The sequence below is a fragment of the Polyodon spathula genome, chromosome 26, assembly GCF_017654505.1.
Source record: "Polyodon spathula isolate WHYD16114869_AA chromosome 26, ASM1765450v1, whole genome shotgun sequence".
In the NCBI taxonomy this organism is placed as follows: Eukaryota; Metazoa; Chordata; class Actinopteri; order Acipenseriformes; family Polyodontidae; genus Polyodon; species Polyodon spathula.
The window spans coordinates 8,092,400-8,116,256 of NC_054559.1; the positions used below are offsets into that span (position 1 = coordinate 8,092,400).

At 36.6% G+C, this 23,857-nt stretch overlaps 1 protein-coding gene across 1 annotated transcript; it reads left to right on the top strand.

Annotated features, from left to right (window-relative positions):
- Positions 1 to 5,377: 5,377 nt before the first annotated feature.
- chst12a (carbohydrate (chondroitin 4) sulfotransferase 12a) lies at positions 5,378 to 14,307 on the top strand. Its single transcript, XM_041229164.1, has 2 exons — positions 5,378 to 5,520; positions 12,642 to 14,307. Exon 2 carries the CDS (start codon positions 12,706 to 12,708, stop codon positions 14,014 to 14,016), a length of 1,311 nt encoding a protein of 436 aa, XP_041085098.1. The 5' UTR covers positions 5,378 to 5,520; positions 12,642 to 12,705; the 3' UTR covers positions 14,017 to 14,307.
- The last annotated feature ends 9,550 nt before the right edge of the window (positions 14,308 to 23,857 follow it).

A 23,857-nucleotide genomic window follows, 5' to 3' on the forward strand; every position in this document is an offset into this window, starting at 1 on the left:
TTTACATTCCTACATATTGCTGTGGAAGAAAGCACTGGGGGAGCACTTCTAACTTAATTAATTCATGTACTGAATGCCTACAGTAGGGGAATAATGCAGTTTACGCAATTCTACGCGGTTCTCCTACCATCGGCATTAAACAAAGTACTTTATTTTTGTCCAGTTCGGCTTGGATTTCGGTGTCTGACCACATTTCTGTGAGAGCTTCTGTTCCTCCCACTGTCCCGATTTCCACAGTGAGAAACTGGGTCTTTTAAAAAAAAAAAAAAAAAATCATGAGGCCGTGTCAACTACCACCTGGAAGTTGGTTACTTATTCCCGGTTCCTTATTCGCGGTGCAGTTGACAAAGCAGCGTGGCCTTTTTCTGTGTGTTTTAACTCATATACACATAATGTTCAATTAATATATTGCTACTAATTAAAAAATAATTGCTCCTTCTTTGAAATAAATAAATAACAAATCTTTATCATCAGCATAGTGGTAACCTATATTACCCGCTTGTTTTGCCTCATACCTAATTGACGCTTTGCTCACTAAATATCGAGGTATCCCTAGATGGGGTATCACCCCCTCTTTGCAAAAACACTAAATATTTTAGTGAGCAAGCCGAACCCCACGAGCAGCAGCACCCCAAAGCAGAACCAATAAAAAATTCATAGGAATCCAAGTTGGCATGTTATCCAATTAATGCAAATTGAATAAATAACTGGGGTAATGCGGAGGTTAAATGATTTTGGGCCACTTGTTTCAAAGCTCATTCTCACACATGGGGAACCTCTCTACCTCATCCACGTGTATTTATCCCTGCCCAAAATGGATTTTGATACAAAAACAGCAAAAATCATACAATAATCCGAGACGTCATCATTTGCAACGACACTAACTCAGTAACCGTTTCCGTGCTTGTATTGGTTATAATGGGCTACACTGTTGCTCGTGGGGAATGGCTTGCTTGCTAAAATATTTAGTGTTTTTGCAGAGGGGTGATAACCTATCTAAGGATACCTCGATATTTAGTGAGCGAAGCGTCTAATGGGGTAAATGGGGCAAAACAAGCCGGTAATATAGGGTACCGCTATGCTGCTGATACAGATTTGTTATTCATACTTTAAAAAAAAAAAAAAAAAAAAAAAAAAAGGAGCGATTATTTTTTAAATAGTATTAATATATTAATTGAGCAAGATGAGTTAAAACACATAGAAAATGGACACGCTGCTTTGTCAACTACACCGCGAATAAGGAACCAACTTCCAGGCGGTGTAGCAAGTCTGAAGCCGTTACAATAGCAGAATATCATAACACAGTAATCGTTTAAAAACAAAACATCGGGTGAATGTATTGCAGATCATAACAACTAATTGTCTTTATCTAGTCAACACATGTTAAATGTACAAAAACGCAGATTTAAAAAAAACAAACAAAAAAACAGATCAGCTATTACCATTTAAACATGGTACACACATAATCAGAATGATTAAACGCATAATGCATACAATTGTTTATTTTATTTTTGAATTGCGCTAACACAGGCTATACATTACTTTGCTATTACTTTGCTGAGTACACTGATGCGGTTATGTATTTAATACAACAAAAATAAATAAATAACAAAACAGGAACGATTAACAATCACATATTTACTTCAAAATAAAAGCACTTGTGGAATGCAAGTGACTAGGAGCTCTTAAAATAAACAAATCCCCTGGGCCAGATGAGATCCTCCCAGTAGTACTCAAAGAAATGAAAGAAGTAATTTACAAACCTCTAACCAAGATCATGCAGCAGTCTCTTGACACAGGAGTGGTACCGACAGACTGGAAAATTGCAAACGTAATACCGATCCACAAAAAGGGAAACAAAACTGAACCAGGTAACTACAGACCAGTAAGCCTGACTTCTATTATATGCAAACTTATGGAAACTATAATAAGATCCAAAATGGAAAATTACCTATATGGTAACAGGGTACTGGGAGATAGTCAACATGGTTTTAGGAAAGGGAGATCGTGCCTAACTAACTTGCTTGATTTTTTTGAGGATGCAACATCAATAATGGATAATTGCAAAGCATATGACATGGTTTATTTAGATTTCCAGAAAGCTTTTGACAAAGTCCCGCACAAAAGATTAATTCTCAAACTGAACGCAGTTGGGATTCAAGGAAACACATGTACATGGATTAGGGAGTGGTTAACATGTAGAAAACAGAAAGTACTGATTAGAGGAAAAACCTCAGAATGGAGTGTGGTAACCAGCGGTGTACCACAGGGATCAGTATTAGGTCCTCTGCTATTCCTAATCTACATTAATGATTTAGATTCTGGTATAGTAAGCAAACTTGTTAAATTTGCAGACGACACAAAAGTAGGAGGAGTGGCAAACACTGTTGCAGCAGCAAAGGTCATTCAAAATGATCTAGACAAGATTCAGAACTGGGCAGACACATGGCAAATGACATTTAATAGAGAAAAGTGTAAGGTACTGCACGCAGGAAATAAAAATGTACATTATAAATATCATATGGGAGATATTGAAATTGGAGAAGGAATCTATGAAAAAGACCTAGGAGTTTTTGTTGACTCAGAAATGTCTTCATCTAGACAATGTGGGGAAGCTATAAAAAAGGCTAACAAGATGCTCGGATACATTGTGAAAAGTGTTGAATTTAAATCAAGGGAAGTAATGTTAAAACTGTACAATGCACTAGTAAGACCTCATCTTGAATATTGTGTTCAGTTCTGGTCACCTCGCTATAAAAAAGATATTGCTGCTCTAGAAAGAGTGCAAAGAAGAGCGACCAGAATTATCCCGGGCTTAAAAGGCATGTCATATGCAGACAGGCTAAAAGAATTGAATCTGTTCAGTCTTGAACAAAGAAGACTACGTGGCGACCTAATTCAAGCATTCAAAATTCTAAAAGGTATTGACAGTGTCGACCCAAGGGACTTTTTCAGCCTGAAAAAAGAAACAAGGACCAGGGGTCACAAATGGAGTTTAGAAAAAGGGGCATTCAGAACAGAAAATAGGAGACACTTTTTTACACAGAGAATTGTGAGGGTCTGGAATCAACTCCCCAGTAATGTTGTTGAAGCTGACACCCTGGGATCCTTCAAGAAGCTGCTTGATGAGATTTTGGGATCAATAAGCTACTAACAACCAAACGAGCAAGATGGGCCGAATGGCCTCCTCTCGTTTGTAAACTTTCTTATGTTCTTATGTTCTTATACCGGTACATTAAACAGTAAAATACATACAACTAGCTTAGGTATATAAATATATATTCCTGTGACAACAACTTTATGAAAGAGTAGACGAGTTTTTATTAGTTTTACTCAAAAATAATCAAATATATATATATATATATATCTATTAATAATTCAACATATTAATATATATATCATATATATATATATATATATATATAGTGAATCTACAAATAACTCCCTGAATAAAATGTGTTTAAAATGCAAAAGACTAATGGAGCATATGCTGACAATTTCTGAAACCAGGATTGCAACTCAATTAAAGCTGAATACAGGCAAAGTACATATTTCATACATACATATTTCCAATTTCTGAAAAATCGATTCATATCAATTAAACAAGTCAATAATTAAACAATCTTGAATGTGAAAATATTGGAAGAAACTGGAGGTGTTACAAGCAAACAGATGGTAGTAGCTGTGGACTTTACATCTGCTTATTTTCTAAGCATTTGTTATTTGGAGGAAACAATATTGTTCAGTGCTCTAACACAAATGAAGAAAACAATATTATTTGAATTACAAACTCAGGATGTTATAATTTCTGCTCCTGAAAAACTACAATATGAGTAACACCCCCACAATTATAAACAACAAATGAAACCATGTTTAAAGTTTGCAGTCTGTGACCTAACAGACTGGTTTGCATTCCATTGTTAATATCTGAATAACTGTACTTGTTATTTAGGCCTTTTCCAATTACAAGGCCTGCCACCAAGAGGAAGACAGTAATGCCCTCTTCTAGACTGACCTTTGCACCAAGATGGTCTTGTATTCTCTGGCCCTGATACTGTTTTAAAATGATTTCATTCTTGATTAGCATTCACTGACACATTATTGTATTTAGTTATATATGTAGACTGCCCTGGGAAGGGGGAAGTTCCCAGTTGTGGAGTGCCAGAGGTTTCCTTCAGCTATACAGGGCTTTTTGTCTCCCCGCCCAGCACTGTGGAACAAATGTCTTGACTCACTATGTAAAAATGTATTCTTTAGCTATTCACTAACAGTATAAATGGTACTGTATTTTCTACAGTGACATAACAGTGACACAATCCACATTATTTCCTAATATGTTTGGGTCTCAACGTTACAAACCCTCTAACGGACCCAGTGTGCACACACCCTTAGATTCTGAGGTAAAAATTAACTAGTATTTGTATACAATAATTACATATTCTCCCTGTATTGTTAAATGCTGTCTACTTTCACCTTCCTCTTCCTCCTTGCTTCAAAACTCCGCGTTCAATGACAGCGCCCGAAGCCTCTCAGTCTGTATCCAATCACAGCAGTCTCTCAGTTGAAACAACACCCTCGTCACTTCATTGGGTCGTGTCTCTTTTTTAAGAACACTGGTAAGGCGAAAAAAAAAATGACGCGACCGGGAGATTTACTCTCGGAATGGGGGGGGGGGGGTTCTGCCCCATTTCCAGAGCGGCTGGTGACACAGATAAGGTCGGACACGGAGAAGACACGGTTCTCAAACTTGCATTGCATACTTTGCATGCTCCTATACCTCTAAAACAGTTTCTTAAATGTTGCAGTAAACAATTTATAAAATACAATTTGGCAGATTGAGGTTGATGCGTGTTAATTTTAGACAAATTCACACATTAACTAGTATTAACTGAAGCAATCGTTTTTAAAATGCTTGAAAAAAATACTTTAGTATGTTCGTTTTATGCAACATTGTACTAGTGAGATTTAAAAAAAAAAAAAAGACTATGTTTGTTCAGATGCAATTTGAGTGAGTTAAATTGACGACCAACATATAATTTTATAGAATAACGGTATAATCTCGAACAGTATATCCTTTTAATTATATTTTAACCAAAAAGAGGGCGTGCACACTAAATAGCTCAATTTCACCAACAGCCTCACTGTGCGTTGAACATCTTCACGTAGAAACTACTATTATATGCTCCCAACGTTTATTTACAGTGTCTCCCAAACCAAGAAATATGAGATTGTTACAAAGCAGCGAGTATTTGGGGCTGGGTTGCTGTTAACACACCTAACGCAACCCATTCCCCGCCCAGCTCTCAGTCCCCAGAACGCCTGCTGGCTGCCGGGCGATTACATTGACATAAGAAGCAATCTGTTATACATTTCCTCCCTTTGAGTGTCGAGATCTCGCGAGTCTGCATCATCGGTTTCCTCCGGGGTTGTGTCAAGGATAGGGTTGTGTGGCAAGCAGCAGCAAGCACCGCTATTCGCATAAACAGTGACGGGGCTGGAGGCAGTGGACCCGGGCAGAAGGTGAGATGATGCCGCTGGGAATGGGGAGATGCTAAAATCATGAAAGACCGTGTTTTGTTTGACTGTACTCTTAAAAAAAAAGCTAAAGTAAATACAGTTAAATTTACATTTTAGTTCTTGGAGGGTCACATGGAAAAAGTGAATCGGAAAATATGCTAGAACCATGACACAGGATGCATTGCACAGCTATTGAGGGGAGGGGAGAATGCAGGACAACATTTTAAGGAGCCAGGGAAATTCCATACATTTGAATTATGTTGGCAGACGCAAATTAGTGGTAGGGAGACTGGTCACTTGAGAAGTAGCCCCAGCCTGGGGGGGATACGGAAAATGCAGGGGTATTATGAAAGGGCTACATTGTATACAACCAGCGAAAATACAGATCCAAAAAAGTAAAATAAAAAGAAATGGGACCGCCTGGGATATATTAATGCAAAATTAAACTAATACATACACAAAAACTATATATCTATCTATCTAACGATCTATCTATCTATCTATCTATCTATCTATCTATCTATCTATCTATATCTATATCTATATATATATATATATATATATATATATATATATATATATATATATATATAATTCGAGGAGGCAAATGAGGAAATAGATTAGTAACTGGTTTAAGGAAGGAAGCGAAAAAGAATGGTTAATGAACGTGGGGAGAGAAAAAGCAACGTGTTGCAATATGCATTCTTATAAGAAGCCGTTTACAGCGAATTAACCTTCACTTGCAATGCATTGGATTGGTAACGTTAAATAGAGTCGCTATTAACTGGCGAAATTCGGTAAGCTGTACGATAAATGATGCGCAGAAATTCAATGGAAGCGCTTTAATGACGAATTTTATAAGCTAGCGCAGCAGGGTTTCCCCAAACCTGGTCCTGGGGACCCCTGTGTGCTGGCTTTCATTCCAACTGAGTTCTCAATTACTGTACTTAACTGAAACCTTAATTGACCTATTAGCTTATTTAGAACTTTTAATTGGTTTCATTTTTTAAACAGTTGGCGATTTCAAGTTAACTGTACAATTTTATAAGTAACTTGAAATCGGCAACTTTTTAAGAGCTGAGAACAATAAAAAGGTATAATTTAGCACATTGTTAGTTCAATTGAGGGTTTGATTAAGTAACTGAATGAAAACCAGCAGACACAGGGGTCTCCCAGGACCAGGCTTGTCAAACCCTAAGCTAGCGCATTGTCATCTCGTGATATTTGCTTGGGCAATGCAGCGCAATGGTACATATGTCAATCAAATATACAGCTATGACAAAAAAAAATTGCACTAACTAGAATTTTACAATTGACACATACTAAAAAAAAAAGAAACTGCTTTAACATAATTTAGATATTTAACACCAATTCATCAAACTACAAAATGATATTGCAAAAGTCTACCGGAAGCCTTTTAGCTTTTTAAATTTTATTTTATTTTATTTGGTGCTATATTCGAGTTTTATGTAAATCGTTTTTATTTTTTTCGGGGCTTTCGCTTTTTATATACTGTATGAAGTTATTGTTATCGTTTACTTTTCAAAACGCTTGTGCGCATGGGCGTAGATCCCGAATTTTTGGTCAATTATACCCTCCAGTTTTCAAGCTTAATTTTACTGTAATGATGTCATGGTTCTTCTTTTTGCGTCTTGTACCAGTAAAAAAAAAAGTGATCCGCTAATTCTGTAGAGCAAAACAAACTACGTTGTACTAAAGAAAAAAAAAAAAGTTACACACGAACTGTACTCGGAAAGCTCCGCACGCCGTCCAGCGAACACAGCCCTGCATTGCACTGCATGATCTAGCAATCTCGGGCTCCTGCGGCAACGAGGTACATGAACGAAGTTTGAGAAACGTGCTTGAACATTTGACGAAGCAAGCAGGCGTTGATCATGTTGCATCTGAAGAAAAAACAAATGAAACTTATGACGATCACGTCTTTATTTTCACCATCGACATCCTTGTTGACTGATGATTTGGGTCAGATTTTGTTTACTTGTTTATTTTATTTATTTTATTTATTTTATTTATATATATATATATATATATATATATATATATATATATATATATATATATATATATATATATATATATATATATATATATATATATATATAAAACAGTAAACAAAAGCATTTTTGTGTTGGAAATCGAACCAGTCAAATCATACTAATACGTTTCGTGTTGAGTTCCCTCTGTTTTATTTTTGTGCACTAATTTCAAAATGAAAAATATATAGGAATATGTTATGAATATTTGGTGTACATAGATTTGGTTACCCTGCCGTTTCGAGTGTGTAAAGCAGTCTTTCTTTACTGTACGTCTTCACTGTTGAAAGTTAATTACATTCCAATTTGACACACAGTCGCACGCACAACAATTACTTGATTTTATACTTCATTATAAAGATGTTTCAACACATGCTTTCAGTCTGCTAATCGCCTGCTTACGTCAAAATGAAAAGAACCATCCGGGCCAGCCAATGCAATCCAAGACCGAGCAATCACAGAGTGAAGATTCCGACAGTTTGGACAAAACAAAAACATCAAACCTGCAAAAGAAGTCGGCACCAAGCCTGAATTAAATCAGCAAACTTCTGATCAGCCAGAACATTCAATCTGGATAAGGGCAAATAAACCCCGCAAATACCAATTCTATTGATTGTTGGAGTAAACAATAATATCTGGAACACAAAGAGCAATATTAATAGCTGTTTTCGAATTTATTTTTTAAACTGAGGCTCACTGATAAACTACAACAAATGTTCGATGTCTTTGGAATTTCTTCAGTTTATCTATTTATGTTTAAGCATTTTCTTTTAGCATTTAACACAGTTTGATTTTTGTGCTCATAATCAGCTTAATGTAAAATGTCACCCCCTCATGTTTTCAGACAGATCCACGCCCCTTCTTGGGCATTTATTTTTTCTTTTCTGTGACAATGTGTTTCCTCGACATTACCTGCACACTTAAGTTGTACCTTTTTTCCTTTACTGTCTTCCACAACGAAATCCCTATGGTCACGGGTACATTCTTCTGGGGTTTTTGTGTGTTGGGATTGTTGTACATTTCACCACAATTCTGTTTTAAATCCTCAGTATCTTAACTGGAATACAGCTTTAGATCCTGCTAACAAACCTCTATTCCTGATTATAATCTCGTTTTAAATCTCCAATAGAAATGTAGGAATGTGCTGCTACTCAGTAGTTGGGGCGGGTTTAAAGTATTCAGAACGAATCAATGATAGATAAAGTCAGGAAGGCGGGCCATTGCCCAGGTAGTGTGTTTTTAATTTTTTGTAGTATTTCTTTTCTCTTTTTTATGGGAAAACGGTGAAGTTAACGTGACTTGAGTAATCATTTCCTGTTTTTTTTCGGTGTTTATTGGCTATACCGATTTTTATATATTTTTTTGTATCTGGGGTGTCTTATTGGTTTTTATCTGTTAGAACCGAAAATCAGAAGCCCTACTCATAATGCTGTGCTAGCATTACTGACGCATCTTCTGATTTATCCAGACAAATTTCTGTACTAGATCATTATTTTGTTAATTTTCCAAACAACTGAATATAGTTGCACTCCCATTTTCTCCATTACAGCGTCCAGATATTTTTGTTAGGTTTAAAAACTCAGCGCGAACCTGCTTCAACATTTAAAAATTTGTGCTAAGTAATAAGTTGACTTGTGTCGCCTTGGTCAGTGCTTTCATAACACATTCTACCGATGATTTCAGGGTTTAGCTTAAAAGGCTGTCGCCAAATTTCCCATCGTTTCTCGCAACAGTTTATGCATTATAGTGCAGTCTTTGTCTTTGGAAGGCAGTGGAATCGGGTACGTTTTGTGCCGATTTCTTTAAAGACGCTACCTGTTGTAAATTGCAACAGCTTTTGCCAAACTGTAATGCAGGAAAGGCAGAGCTCATTCTGTGTGTTGTTTTGGTCCAAGTTCACAAAGACATGACCCTCTGTTTTCTTTAACTTCTCTTACAAACTTCTCCTTTTCTGCTGCAGACATGTTTAATGTTTTGGTCATCTTTTTACACCATTTTACTGCATGCTCTGGCCATGCTCTGCTTTATTATTATTATTATTATTATTATTATTATTATTATTATTATTATTATAGCAATTACTTAAATTCAGAGTTGGCTGATTTAAATGATGTCGATTTTAAATCGTTTGATTTTTAAAACAAAATTGATTTAATAATTTTCTTTTACTACATATTTTATATAGTTTTCTCAGGGAGAAGACATGGAAAGTATGTTTTAAACTCACTGTCTATGAAATGTCCACCAAAGTTTATATTCAGGCCTAATTTAATTTAAATTGTAAAGCACTTGTAGTTCTCTTATCAAGTAATTTAAAGCAAATACACATTGTCCAGTTCTGTATGTTACCTCTGCTAAGGATCTTACTGAAACCTCTTTACTTATAAATAGAAAATAAACTATTTGTTTAGTTTTTTAGAAATGATTTTGTAAAGCGTAATGCCGCAGACCAATATGACCCGAGATATTAATCCATGTAGCTTTGCATACATTAAGAAAATGCTTTTATCATTATATTTGTATTGCTATCATTATGTCTGAAATTGTACCTGTCTGAAGAGATGTTTGTGAAAAGGGCTTATAAAAATGTGTACTAGGCTTAGGTTAGTAGAGACTCATTTTCTCTGCAAGTAACAGCCTCTATCTGATAATGTACCATAGTTTTAGTTATACATTCTGCACTATCCTCCAACTTATTTTTGTGTTCTAAAAGTGACATAACTTTAAGATCTAATTAAATACTTTCATCAGTTTATTACTTTCTAATAAACCAGTCAGTGTGCCTCAAGACACTCTCACAAAGACAAGTTAATCTTACGGTGGCCATTATTACCAGGCACAGTTCACAGTTGATTCTTCTTCTTCTTCTTCTTCTTCTTCTTCTTCTTCTTCTTCTTCTTCTTCTTCTTCTTCTTCTTTATTTGGCTGACCCTTTATCCAAGGCGATTTACATGTTCTTGAATTCAATAGCTGGATAAGATTACCATACTGTATAGTAATGTAATGTTGAAATGTCACACAAATGCATGGGCATATTATAATTGCATTGGTAAAGTTTTACTTTTTTGGTAGTTTTTAGCATTTAAGTTTAGCACTTTTTCTTAAATTAAATATTGGTCAGTAAACTGTGCCAAAATCTAACTGTGGAAAGTTGTTATACAGGATCCTATGGGATCCATTTTCATATTTAGAAATAACAACGTCTCTTTGTACTTTGCATATAAACCAAAAAAACGTTATCAAACCAAGCAGGACATCGCTCATGTAATCAGTTGCAAACAGACTTTGGACACTGTTCCCCAGTGCTAAGTGGCATTAGCTTTCATTTTGTTTTACTTGGGGCGAGCGAACTGATGTCTTTCAGTTGATTAATAGTTATTTCCAGTGGTATCTGATGTATGTAACTAAAACTTATTTCTCTTTACACATACATAGAAATGTCATGTATTATAAGGGTATGGGTAGTACATCTGTTTTGATTCAGATAATTGGTAACTTTATCCTTGCATCTTGAAAGTGAAGGACTTGTTAACACCAGTCCACACCTTTCTCAGTGGTCTAGATAGTCCACCTTGTATTTTGTGTTGGCCTGAAGAGGGTTACATTAATTTAACTTGAGAACACATAAAACCAAAAGCAACTGTTTAACTGCCGAAGTTGGTGTACCAGAAGCAGTCAATGCAAGCATGGAGCCAGCCAGGACAAGTCTGGAAGCTGGAGCTGTCAAACAGCTCTCTTCAGACAACATTGCTTTGGGCAATAAGTTAGTCCCAATTGCTAGTCTTGTTTAACTAGTGCCTTCTGGTATCACTTACTTTGCTGTTATTTGCACATGTGTAATGTGCAAATAACAGCAATCAGATTCAGATTCCATATTATCACATTGTTTCCTTTTTTATTATTCAGGCGTTACGCAGCTACAGTAGCCAGCATTAATCATCTACTCATGCAATCATTTCTCATAAATGCCGCTAATAGGCTTTTTTTAAGTTGGTCAATCAACTGAGGATTATGAAAAGGGTTTTTGTATGATCACAGGAGCCTAGATTCCATGTAATATGCATTTTCAGTTTATTTTCAATGCCGCTATATATCTTCATTGTTTAGTGTTTAATATTATGGATGAAGTATGTACGCTTTCCTGACTGGAGCTATCAACACAGTCCTGACCCAAGCTGAACCACCCCAATATTGTATCTGACAGATACAATTTTAGTCCTCCCAACCTGAATTGATACTGGCAGGCCACTGATGCATATAGTAAATTAAGAGCATAGACCAAGCATTTCTCTTACTTACTGACTGGCAATATCTGAAATAGCCTGAACCATTGTGACAGTTCAACTGAATGTAGGACAGCCATGATCAGAGGAAAACATTAAGGGTTAAGTTAAGCTCTGAGTTTGATGAAAGGTTTTAAAAATATAATACTGTTTGCTCATACAGATACACATTTTATACCAGAAATTATATACCAGAAATTATAACGTACAATGATATAGTATTATTTTTATCAAGACTGGTTAATGAAGAGACTTGTTTGGGCTGCTCCTGCTTAAATAAATACTAACTGTGTTAACACAATGAATAGGATTTTAATCTTGGTGAAGAGGCAGTTTGGATTTGTTTTAAATATGTACAAAAACAATTCTTCAAGTTGTAAGTGATTGAATAACTCTGAAAAGCACTCCATATGGGAGATTCTGCTGTGTTTAAAGTGACACTTCTGTACTGCCAACACCACAGAGGGAGAGAGTGTTGAGGTGGAGTTCAGGTTGACTCACAGTTTGATGCTAGTTTAGTTGTTTCACTTTAAATCTCTTTCATTCAGGTCACACATTTATTTCGGAGAGCAACACCCTCCCACCTGTGGAAATAGTGTCTCAGTTGTGGAAATATATCGTTTCTTGAACATTTCTGCACTAAAAAAAGAGACTGTGATGAATAATCATGGGTGCTCCAAAAATACAAAACAGTTTTTGAAACAATTTTTATATCATATTTCAGTTTTTTTTTTTTTTTTAATAATTGAATTGAACTGAAATCAAACACTTGACTTTTCTGTTACAGGGTTCTCACACCGCACAATGATAGCTCCTCTGGGAGGCACCGTCAGAATGGAGCCTAGGTAAGAATGGGAAACTCTCAGTTACAGGTGGACAAAATGGGCAAGTCAAGACTTTTCCGCATCTTTTTAGTATTGGGCTCCCTCTTTATGATCTTGTTGATTATAATCTACTGGGATGATGTCGGAGCCACTCACTTTTACCTCCACACAACCATATCTGGACCTCAGTCTTCACGCCTCCCCTCTGACACCCAATCTGATGCCAAACAAAAACCTGCCATCTCCAAAGAGAACTTCATATCAGACGTTGATGAGTTTCTCAACCAGGTTCTGGAGTCCAGCAACAAACCTAACAAACTTTCAAAGGAAGGTAGCGACCAAAAAACTTCCCAGGAAACGTCCGGGCAGAATGGGAAGCAGCAGGAAGAGAGGGTCCGGGGTTATGATTGGAAAGCCCGCTCTACCACTGTGAGCTTGGACAGGACACAGTCGCAAGAAAGAAGGAAGCAATTGCTTCATGACTTCTGCACCAACTACACCCTGGATTTCCCAGGAAGGAACAGGAGTTTTGACGACATTCCAAACAAGGAGCTTGATCATCTGATTGTGGATGACCGGCACGGGATCATCTACTGTTATGTGCCTAAGGTTGCGTGCACCAACTGGAAACGCATTATGATTGTGTTGAGCGAGAGCCTTTTAAACCAGGGCATCCCTTTCCTGGATCCCCTCGAAATCCCGCGGGAGCACGTCCACAACAGCAGCGTGCACTTCACCTTCAACAAGTTCTGGAAGCGCTATGGCAAGTTCGCCAGGCACCTGATGAAGATCAAGCTAAAGAAGTACACCAAGTTTCTTTTCGTCCGAGACCCTTTTGTTCGTCTTATCTCAGCTTACCGTAGCAAGTTTGAAATCGAGAATGAAGAGTTCTACCGAAGCTTTGCGGTTACCATGCTAAAGAGGTATACCAACCACACGACCCCCCCCAAGTCTGTCGTTGAGGCTTTCGCGGCAGGAATCAAGCCGTCCTTTTCCAACTTTATTCAGTATTTGTTAGACCCTCGGACTGAAGAGCACATGCCTTTTAATGAGCACTGGAGGCAAGTGCATCGACTATGTCACCCCTGCCAGATTAATTATGACTTCGTAGGAAAGTTAGAAACTTTGGACGAGGATGCAGAATACTTGCTCAGCCTTCTCAACGTGGACAATGTTGTTCAGTTCCCTCCTAGCTATCACAATAGGACAGTCAGCAGCTGGGAGGAAGACTGGTTTGCCAACATCCCTGTCGAGTGGAGGAGAGAGCTGTACAAGCTTTACGAGGCAGACTTTTCCCTGTTTGGATATTCCAAACCCAAAACTCTTTTACAAGTCTAAAGGGCTTTGTGCAGGGGTGGTTTTAACAACGGCATTTTTTGGAACCTAATAAGTTAGCTTTCTTTATTTAAACGCCTAAATTGGTGTAGCTGATGGTTTTATGTCAACTCACTCCAAGGGATAGGGTCAAGGTATTTTATGCCACAAGTTCTGCCTGTTCTTTATAGGGTTTACAGTATAGGCTAAGTCCAGTTCTTTATCACATTTGTCAGAGTAACATAATATTTTTTATTTAACTTATTGAATGTTTTTACATTAAATAAAAAATAGCCATTTAGGGTTGTCACAATATTGCAGTTTATTTCCCCCAAAACATTCAAATATTTAACCAAACAACAATCTATAACAGTTTAAAATGTGTATTATTTTTCATAAAAATAGACAAAGGTGTCTGTTTTTTCTTTATATAAGTAATGTGTTAAAGCTTTGTCAAAAGGGCGCAGTATTTCATAAAGTCTTAAAGCCTAAAGATCAAACATTAGCTCATAACTGTAAACGTGGTAGAGCAATATTCTGATTTATAACCCTGACTGTACAGATAAAATAATCCTGAAAATCAACCTAAAATGCCCTTTCTTAGTTACTATGTTTCATATTAAGAGTAACAAGATCAGACATTGTTTGAACAACTGTAGACTAGATACTCAAATTTGGCATCCTAAATTTGCTGGAGGTTTAAGGGATTATCTGTTGTACGGGGATAGCTGAAAACACCAAGATTATTTTTAAGCAGTATTTAATCGGATCTTACCTACTAGGAATGTATATTGGTACTACTAGGAAACAGATTCCAGCTTCTTTTAAAAATGATTTAAAACATTATTCTGTACATTGTTGCCCTCTTGCAACATTCCTGGCATCAAGCGTCAGTTAATGGTCTTAAATGTGTGCTTTGAAAGTTGAATTGTTCTTCAAAGGATTTGCCATAAAAAAGTTTTTTATTGCACTAGATAATAGGAGCACAAGGGCTTGCACGCTCTGCTGTACAATGTACAGCAATATGTCACGACACTGACTTATAGTCTGTAGCCTGACATACGTTTTACTTATATATTTAACATAGGAAACACCATAAGTGTACATTTATAGCAGTTGCCAACATTATTTTAATTCATTGTTTCTGATTTATTGTTTTACAATTGTAATTATGCCATTTTCAGTTGGTTTTACAGACCCCAGATAGCACTAGCTTTGGACTGTTTTACTTACAGGAAGTTTTGCTTGTCCAGTAGTGTGAATTGAGATTTGTGAAACCTAATTATACTTTTGCTTTGAATTGTATTTTGTAAGGGCTGTTATAACCTTTATTTATCAAGGCTTTGGGAGTTTCAACTGGCTCAAGCTCTGGGCTGCACTCATTGGAGTATTATTACTACTGAAGTCAATCACATATCTAGAGAACACTGAGTCTATTCAATAGAAACAGCAGCAGATCTAAGCAGAAACTCTTTGGAGAAATAAAACGGGTCCCTCTCTGTAACAAGTGAGACATATTAACAGAACAAGCCCCACAGTTTTCTTCTTGTTTTTGACTCCTATCTGTTGAAAATCACGCTGTTTTGACACTTCAGCACTCTTTGCTGTTCAGGTTTGATATAAGTAACAGATACTCGCTCAAATGGAATAACACATCATAACAGCTTTTCAACAATCTTGATAGTTAAATACATTATATTATTAAACTCGTTATTCAAATAATGTGGTAATAATGGTATGATGCTGAAATTCTGTTGATTATTCCTGCAGCTGTGATAGCTGAAGGATTTTGGTTTTGCTGAGATCTACCCCAACCCCCCCAAGTTTATATTTAAAAGATGGGACACTTCTTTAGCTGTTCACTGTTAAACACTCGTGCACTAAATTCTGTTAAAATATTTATATAGCAAGAGCTATTTTTATAAGTTAAGAATTTCTTATTTAAGAATACAGATGTTTCTTAAGTAAGAACACACACACACACACACACACACATATATATATATATAGATTTATAATCCAGGGCTGGCAATGGAACTTGAAGGGAGCAATGTGAGTGGATGAGCAAGATTCCAGCTGTTGGGTAGATATGGACAGTTGGAGCCTTGTCACATATTCAAAATCACTGCGCTGCTTCACAGAATTTAAAGTACCAGTAGCCATCTTGTTTACAGTTACAGATGTATCGTGACTATAAAACCGTGTGACCGATTTCCAGCAAAAAATTCCCAAAAGTAGTAAGATATGCTGATTTGGATGAAGAACAGCTAAATGAATTGAAAGACAGCAAAGCAGAAAAAATACAACCCCCCCCCCCCCGTCTTTATACTCACTCACCCTGTTTGTCACTTCAAGTAATGTATTTTTAGTGGTTTGTAATCACTACAGAAAAACACAGACACCTCTTCACATTATCCACCCCTCTCCGAAACAACAGCGTCTTGCACTCACTTAGTGTGCAGTTCAGAGCTATAATTGACGTAAGGAGATTTAATAAAAAACTAATTTTTTTGCCCTAAAAATGACTTCTACCACTGTTTGACCTGGATTATAAATGCAATAAGGCCCTTCAGGATGTCCGTATACATCAAATATACAGACTTCTCTGGGATTGGAGGTACTTGAATTTGTCTTGTGCCTCACAACACCCTGAGGCATCCGTATATTCGAAGTATATGGACACCCTGTCTGGCTTTATTACTGCATATATATATATATATATATATATATATATATATATATATATACACACACACACACACACACAATCATAAATATTGGTGGTTGCATATTATAATATTGCTTAGGTTTTTTAATTTGTAATATTTAATAGTTTTTTTAATGTACATTATCAAATGCATTTTTTATATGCTGTTTGAATGGCACTCTCCCTTGCCCTTTTTGTGCTCAAGAGAAAACGAAATAAACATTAGGTGACTCTGGAGTTTGCATATGCCATAGTGGGTGTACACCCTAGTGCAAAGGATGAGAGGGACTGAGGCTTCTTTGCTCGAGCAAATATTTGGGTCCTGATTTAAATAAAAACCTAGGCTATTTAACAGCCACCTAATTGAACATTCAACGTTTTATCTTGCATCACTCAATTCTATATTCTTTAGCGAACTCTGCATGAAAGACCCAATCACCTTCGAGCTGCCTGTGACATTCTGATATGCCTTTTGCAAGATACAATGTTACTTGATTAGATTTGTCATCTAACTAGGTGTGCAAAGCCTCTGCTTGAATCCCTTTTCGAGTCCTGTCAATTTAAGCTTTTAGTTTTTTTTTTTTTATTTATTTCAGTTTTATTTAAAGCAAAAATATGTGTGAAAAGGTGAAAAAGCAAACAAAAACAGCTTGGTCCTATGCATGCTGTATCCTTTTGTCTTATTACTTTGTACTGGTAAATTTAAAAATATATATACAAAAAAATAAAGTTTATAAGCAAAGCAGAAGATATCATTTGTGGACCTTTTTTGTTTTGTATGTATCTATTTGTATGGAATGTACCTTTTAATGTCTTGCTTGCAAGAAAATAAGAGATAACAGATCCAGGTAAGGAATATAGTGATGTACAATTATGGAAATATTTCTACAGCGTTAGCGTCTTAATGTTATCTGATGTGCCATTCTGTATTAAAACTCCTGGTGTTGACCTTAACAGGAAATGTCTGTTAATAGTACAGTATATGGTACTTTTATGATGAACACTAAATTCTTGGGTCGCTGCAGTATTTTCATTAGCTGCTTTCCCAAGCATTACACAGTTCCCTGTGAGCTTTCGCTTGCTAACACCCGGCGAAGGGGAATGCGGACCTGTTTTAACATGGCACTGGAAAACCTAGGAAAAGATTATCCTTTACCTATAATACAAATGATTTATTATGCCCAACAGGCCTGCTTATTTTAGGATAGAATAGTGTTCGTCAGCATATAAACTTGGGTGCCTTTCACTTCTGGGGGCTTTTGCTGTAATCTAACACAAGTCAAATGAAGCAAGTTTGGCTCAACTTGGCATCTGGCAGATATGGCTCCATATCACAGACCCATCACACAATTGAGTATTATGGGCTATTAGAGTATTAGAGAAGCACTGGACTGACTATCAGGGAGTGTGCATATCAGGATTGAGTTGTGCCTGCAGAACCCTATTCAGCAGTATGTTTCCAACGCGTTACTCATTCCATGTGTACCGATCTGTTCCCTGCCTGTTTCTATGTAAAACCGCTGTGTGTTTTATGCATCATGCACCAGCTTGTAAACATGGTAAAATAAAGTATTCCAGCATCTAAAGTTGCTAGGCTGTCCACTTGTGTTTTCAGCACATTAGCAATCTTAGATTATTCATATGTGATCACAACACTTTTTTTTTTTTTCCACACATAATTCAGTTTCCTGAGAAAATTGAAAGTATTCCAAAATATGCTGGCCAGCTGTGAAAGCCCAGATTCTTTACAGAGATATAGATGGATGAATGCCAGAGAACTAGTGTCTGTGTAATGTAAAAGTGAAGTACTGTATAACTGAGCATCTATCCAATGTTCTGCAGTAATGCACAAAGGGTCTGTTTATTTAGTTTTTAATTAATTTACAAAATGAACTTGTAAAACATTAAAAAGAAAAAAAAAATCAATGTTAACACCTATAAAAGAGGACAAGACAGTGTGTCAGCTTGAAAGCATACCAGCAGACATTTGTATTTGTCTTCTTTCAAGATCATCTTAGTGCAGACTAAGGAAACAAGCATTTGGCCCATTGCCAGAAACAGACAGGAAACCCAAACAGAACAAACTAATATTACTTTGATGCACAGGCAGGAAGTTGAAGTAATAAACTTGGCAAGTTCAAATAACCAATTCATTCCACAACACATTATAATTTTCAGGAAGAGATAGAAGTTCTAAGTTGCTTAAGAGTGTGTAAATGTTCTAAAAACAGGACATTTATGTAAAAAGAGACAAACTGCCTAAGCTAGTGATTACTAGTGTTTTAAGAGCAGTGTTTGACATGTATAGAAGTACCAGACAAGCTATTTGAGTCTGTAGGAGGTTTGATCTGATGGTAATTTATCCATTAACAGATAGCTAACGGTTTGCCAACTGTTCTTGCCTATCGCTCTCTTCACCACACTACCCCGTCTACCTCCAGCCCCTCGAGCCTCCTTTCACCTTCTGTCTCCCTCTCCGCTCCTCCTCTACTGGCCGAGTGCTCATGCCATCCCTCCACTCTCCATCCCCTTGTGCTCGCTTTTCGCCACCCTCTCAAGACCCACCTGTTTAAACAGCACTTGTAGATCTAGTGATCTATTATGTACTGTATTTGTCTGACCTAAGCACCACGTTACTGGCTCCTCAGCTGATGCACTATTGCACTGCTATTATGTAATTGTAGATATAAATTGTGGTAATCCTAACTTTTTCCATCTTATTTCATATTGCATTTTAGTAATATTATTTGCACTTACTGCAAGCGATACTGTATTTAAATATAAATCTTGCATTATAGCCCTGTACTGTCCTGTAACACCAATAGGTCACCTTGGAAAAAGGCACCTGCCAAATAAATAGCTAGACAACCACCAAGTATATATACTTGTCTATCTTTTAACAGGAAGGAATGGTTCCCTCTCGTGTCAACATTGTCAGATCTCGCAATGTACTCATTTCAATGTCTTGTTTCAGCTTGCCTGTCATGTCACACCAATCAATACCAAAGGTCGTTTACAAAAATAAGATTCATTAAAAAGTATTCATTTTTTCTCTTTACTGTTTCTTTGTGCTTGTATCAAAATATTTTTGATCTTTTACCTCACATGTCTACTATTTAAACTTTTCAATGTTTACAGTCAACAGAAGCTGTGCACAAAAAGCACAGGCACAGAACACATGTAGTATTTTTGTGCTTGGGGTTCAGAAAAAGAGCAAGTGGTATGCTTAGTCAGAGACTGGATTTCAAAGCCACATTCTGGGAAGGGTGTGATAATTTGACCTCCCGAAGCTGTGTGTCAAGGCAGACAGTCACCCCACACAGTCAAGGCGTTAAAACACTGACTGTTCTGAAAATCTTTCCCTGTTTAAGAACCCTGGAACTCCTTGCATGTGCAATGTATACATGCATGGTGATGTAACCCTATACTTCCCAGCATATACAGTGACTCCTTTCATCTCAATGAAAAACAGACCTCGAGTTCTTCTCTTTTAGCTTCACCAGAAACTGACCAATTGCTATCATTTAACGCTGCTTCCATAAAAGTGCTCTATTGTAATATTTGTATTTAAATATTATAAAAAAATAAAAAAACACAACATTTGTGAAAAATCTCAGGGTGCTGTGTAACTTGTACCATCCTTCTTTTCCTTACTTACTAACACTGTAAGACTGTTCGCACTTGTGTCTCTGTATTTATATTTTTGTCTTTATCTAGTACATCAGAGGGACAGACATTGAGTGGTGTGTGCAGTGAGTTAAAACACATGGGTTTCATTTCATCTTCAGTGCAGAGATTCAGACTGAGAGCCAGAGATGATTTCATGACATGAAGCAAACCTCTTTAAAGAATCTGAAAAGACAACAAAGGTCCATATGAAGATATCCTACACTGCATATAAATATAGTACTTTGTTGGTCAATTTTATCCTGTGGCTTGCAAAGCTTTCTCTTATGCTCTAAGCATGCCTCATTGCACCCTATTTATTCAACTTGAACCCAAAGGAACAACATATTTATATTAGTTAAAAATGTGTTACCATAACATTTCTACTCTCTATAATGGATAAAACATTAAAGAAAAATTCCACCATTATGATACTAATATATGACTGTGTATTACCATATTTCACAAAGCAGTGTGAATTATCACAGCTCACAATGTATATTTACCTTCTATCATCCTCAGAGAAAAGCACTTTTTCTAAACTCAAAATAGCCAGAACAACGTTGGCTATTCCCTTATTGTTGCTGTTTTAAGATTATAAAGTGACTTTTAAATAGAAGCAAAGGCTATGAGTTTCTTGAAAGAGGAAGTTCACCATTATCTCAGTGCAATATTGCTATGTTAATTTTAAAATGTAATAAAGAACATTTTCACCAAAACCCAGAAACAAAATGCTTTGTGCAGAGCAGTCAAATTTTATCCTCAACTAAAGCTGGGTTCTGTATTCAGGATTCAAATCTAGACCCAGCCACTGAAAAGGAACTATGATCTTATACTATTATGAGCTATTTGAGCAAGGGGCACCATTCTCTCCCCAAACCCTCGTTAACCAGGCTGAAATTAAGACATACAGGAACTCCTTTCTTGAAAGACAAGTTACACAAAATTGTCGAATATAAGAAAATCACAGGGCTTTGCACACCATTGTAAAAGCCACTGATTTTCTGAAACAGCAGAATATTCCCTTGGGTTAAAACAGACATGCTGTATGGTTCTTGTCAGTCCTGCCGCCATATATTTAGATACAAACAAAATGCCTCTGTAAGTAATTATCATTCTTACTTTGACAGTAATGCTTTGCAGAATTCCCTTCATAATTTCAAACCTATTCAAAAGTATTTAGCTGGCTTTGCCCGGCAGCCAGTAATAATGCACATGATAATGTATGATAGTGTTCTGCACAAACGGTTATTTGAGCACATAGTGGAAAACAGGCTAGTATGTTAAACATATATAACTTCTCAGAATGTAATTAAGTCTCCATGCCATTGATTTCACTGTGGGTTGGGTGTAGGGAATTGAACAATTCATAGATTGACAATGAGTGATAATTTCATCATTTTCTTTAATTAGCTTTTAATTAGCTTTTTGCACGCCCTTATGTTGTGACTACATATATACTGAATGACTTGTGTGACAATTAAGTACCAGCATACAGCAGCAATGCTGTCAGAGATTCCTGGATCCCAGGTCTTTCTTGCAGTGGGATCCAGGTACAGCAGAATGAACTAGTCCATTAACATGTGAAAATAAGTCCATTCGGACAATCAGTGCTTGTCTGGTTCCTAGTAGCTGGTTGATCTCAAAGCTTTGTCATTTCAGTATTAAAGGATCCCAGTGATTCAGCATAAACGCCATGGCTAGGCAACCCATTCCCTACCCCCACCAGCTTGATTCCTTTTAAACTTTGCCAGCTATTTCTAAGATTTTAAAGACTTCTTCTTTGTTCCAATCGACTATGAGCCAGAGGATAGCATTATGAGGTGTGCTAAAACACATTTCTGTTAATTTATAATTGGAAATTGTTTAACAAACTCACTGTTTCAGGGGAAGAAATTACCAGTGTCTCTCTAGTGGTAATTTTTATACTGGCCTTATTACACAAATTCCAGCTTGCGCAGGAATGCTCAGACAGACAGACAGACAGACCCAAAGGTATGTTGGTGACTTCATTAAACATGACAAGTATCCCTGCACACAAACACACTGACATAAAGACTGCTAGGATAGCTAGAGGACACTTTATGGGCTGGCGTTGTATCGCAAACTATTTAAGTAATTTTTAATTGACACAAACCCCAACCTTGGTCATGTAGCGCTTCTGGGTCAGTCAGCAAAGAGGTTTGGATGCAATTAATAAATACCGTCTAACCACCCATGAGCTCTTTCCAGAAAACTGGAAATAAGAGCTGAACAAGAGCCTTGCAAATAATTGGATTTCCTAATACGTTCAAAACAGCATGTTCGAGAATAAAGAGAACTGTATCTTCTGTGGTCTTCACAGCCTGTGTGCTCCCAGCAATGTGTTGTATTAGTTCTTATTTATATGGCTGACTGTTAACAAAGGATGTCAAAGCATGTCACAACCAACCCAGACCAGGATCATGAACAATCACTGACAAGCAGGGGTCAAAAGAGAATCTGGTCAGTTTCATTTGAGCAGAGAAACTGATATGGATTATATCCTTGAGCTGTCTTACAGAAACGAATGTTTAGGGGATTATATAATTACTGTGAGTGCCTGTATGAATGCATGCTCTATTGCTGTCTGTATAGCAAAAACAATGTGGTCTTCAGAAGTACCAAAAGCAAATAAACACTACAATCAAGGGGGAATATTGGACCATATTGGACTGTGTATTCTGAGGCTGATAACACAGACTCTTTGTAAAATAATTTTTACATTTGTAATACTGACCACAAGATGGTGTCAAAGTACTAGAACAAAAATTCAATAACATTTCTGTGACACTGCATCCACGTGTTAAATTGGTTCTCTTGGCGCAGTTATTACAGTGCTATATGCTTTTATGCTGCACGGGTGAGGTCTCTGTTCCTGTCCTCTGCATTGACATCTGTGTAAAAGTATGGATATGGATCATTTGAATAATCTGTGTGGCAGCCCCCTCAAACCTGAAGCATCTTCAGATGGGTTGCATGATGCTTCAATGCTGTCCCACAGCACTTCCATGGGTTATAGTTATGATGAGTAATGAGTCTTTGCATGACCCATTCTGCTTTTCATCATCCCAAATGAGTTAGGTGTAATTAGTTTGTCTTGTGTTAGATGGCCTATATAACGTAGGTTACTGTATAAAGACCATTCACTGAATTATTACTTATAAGCAAGAATTACTTTTGTTAACTACATACATTTTTCAATGATCAACAAAGCTAATGGATTAAACTAACATAATTGCTTTGTTTTAATGTCTGAAGATAATTATTCATCTGGACCAATTATGTCAACTGTTTTAATTTTATTTTCTCTTGTGAATCAGGATTGTGTATGTGTAATAATTCACATTATTCTTTTTATAAAAGATTTGAACTATTCAGATATTCTCAACAGAAGTAATTGATTTTAAATTAATCCTGAGTGTTTTTATTTTCAGTTATTATTTGTTGAGAAACATTTACATAGATTTACAT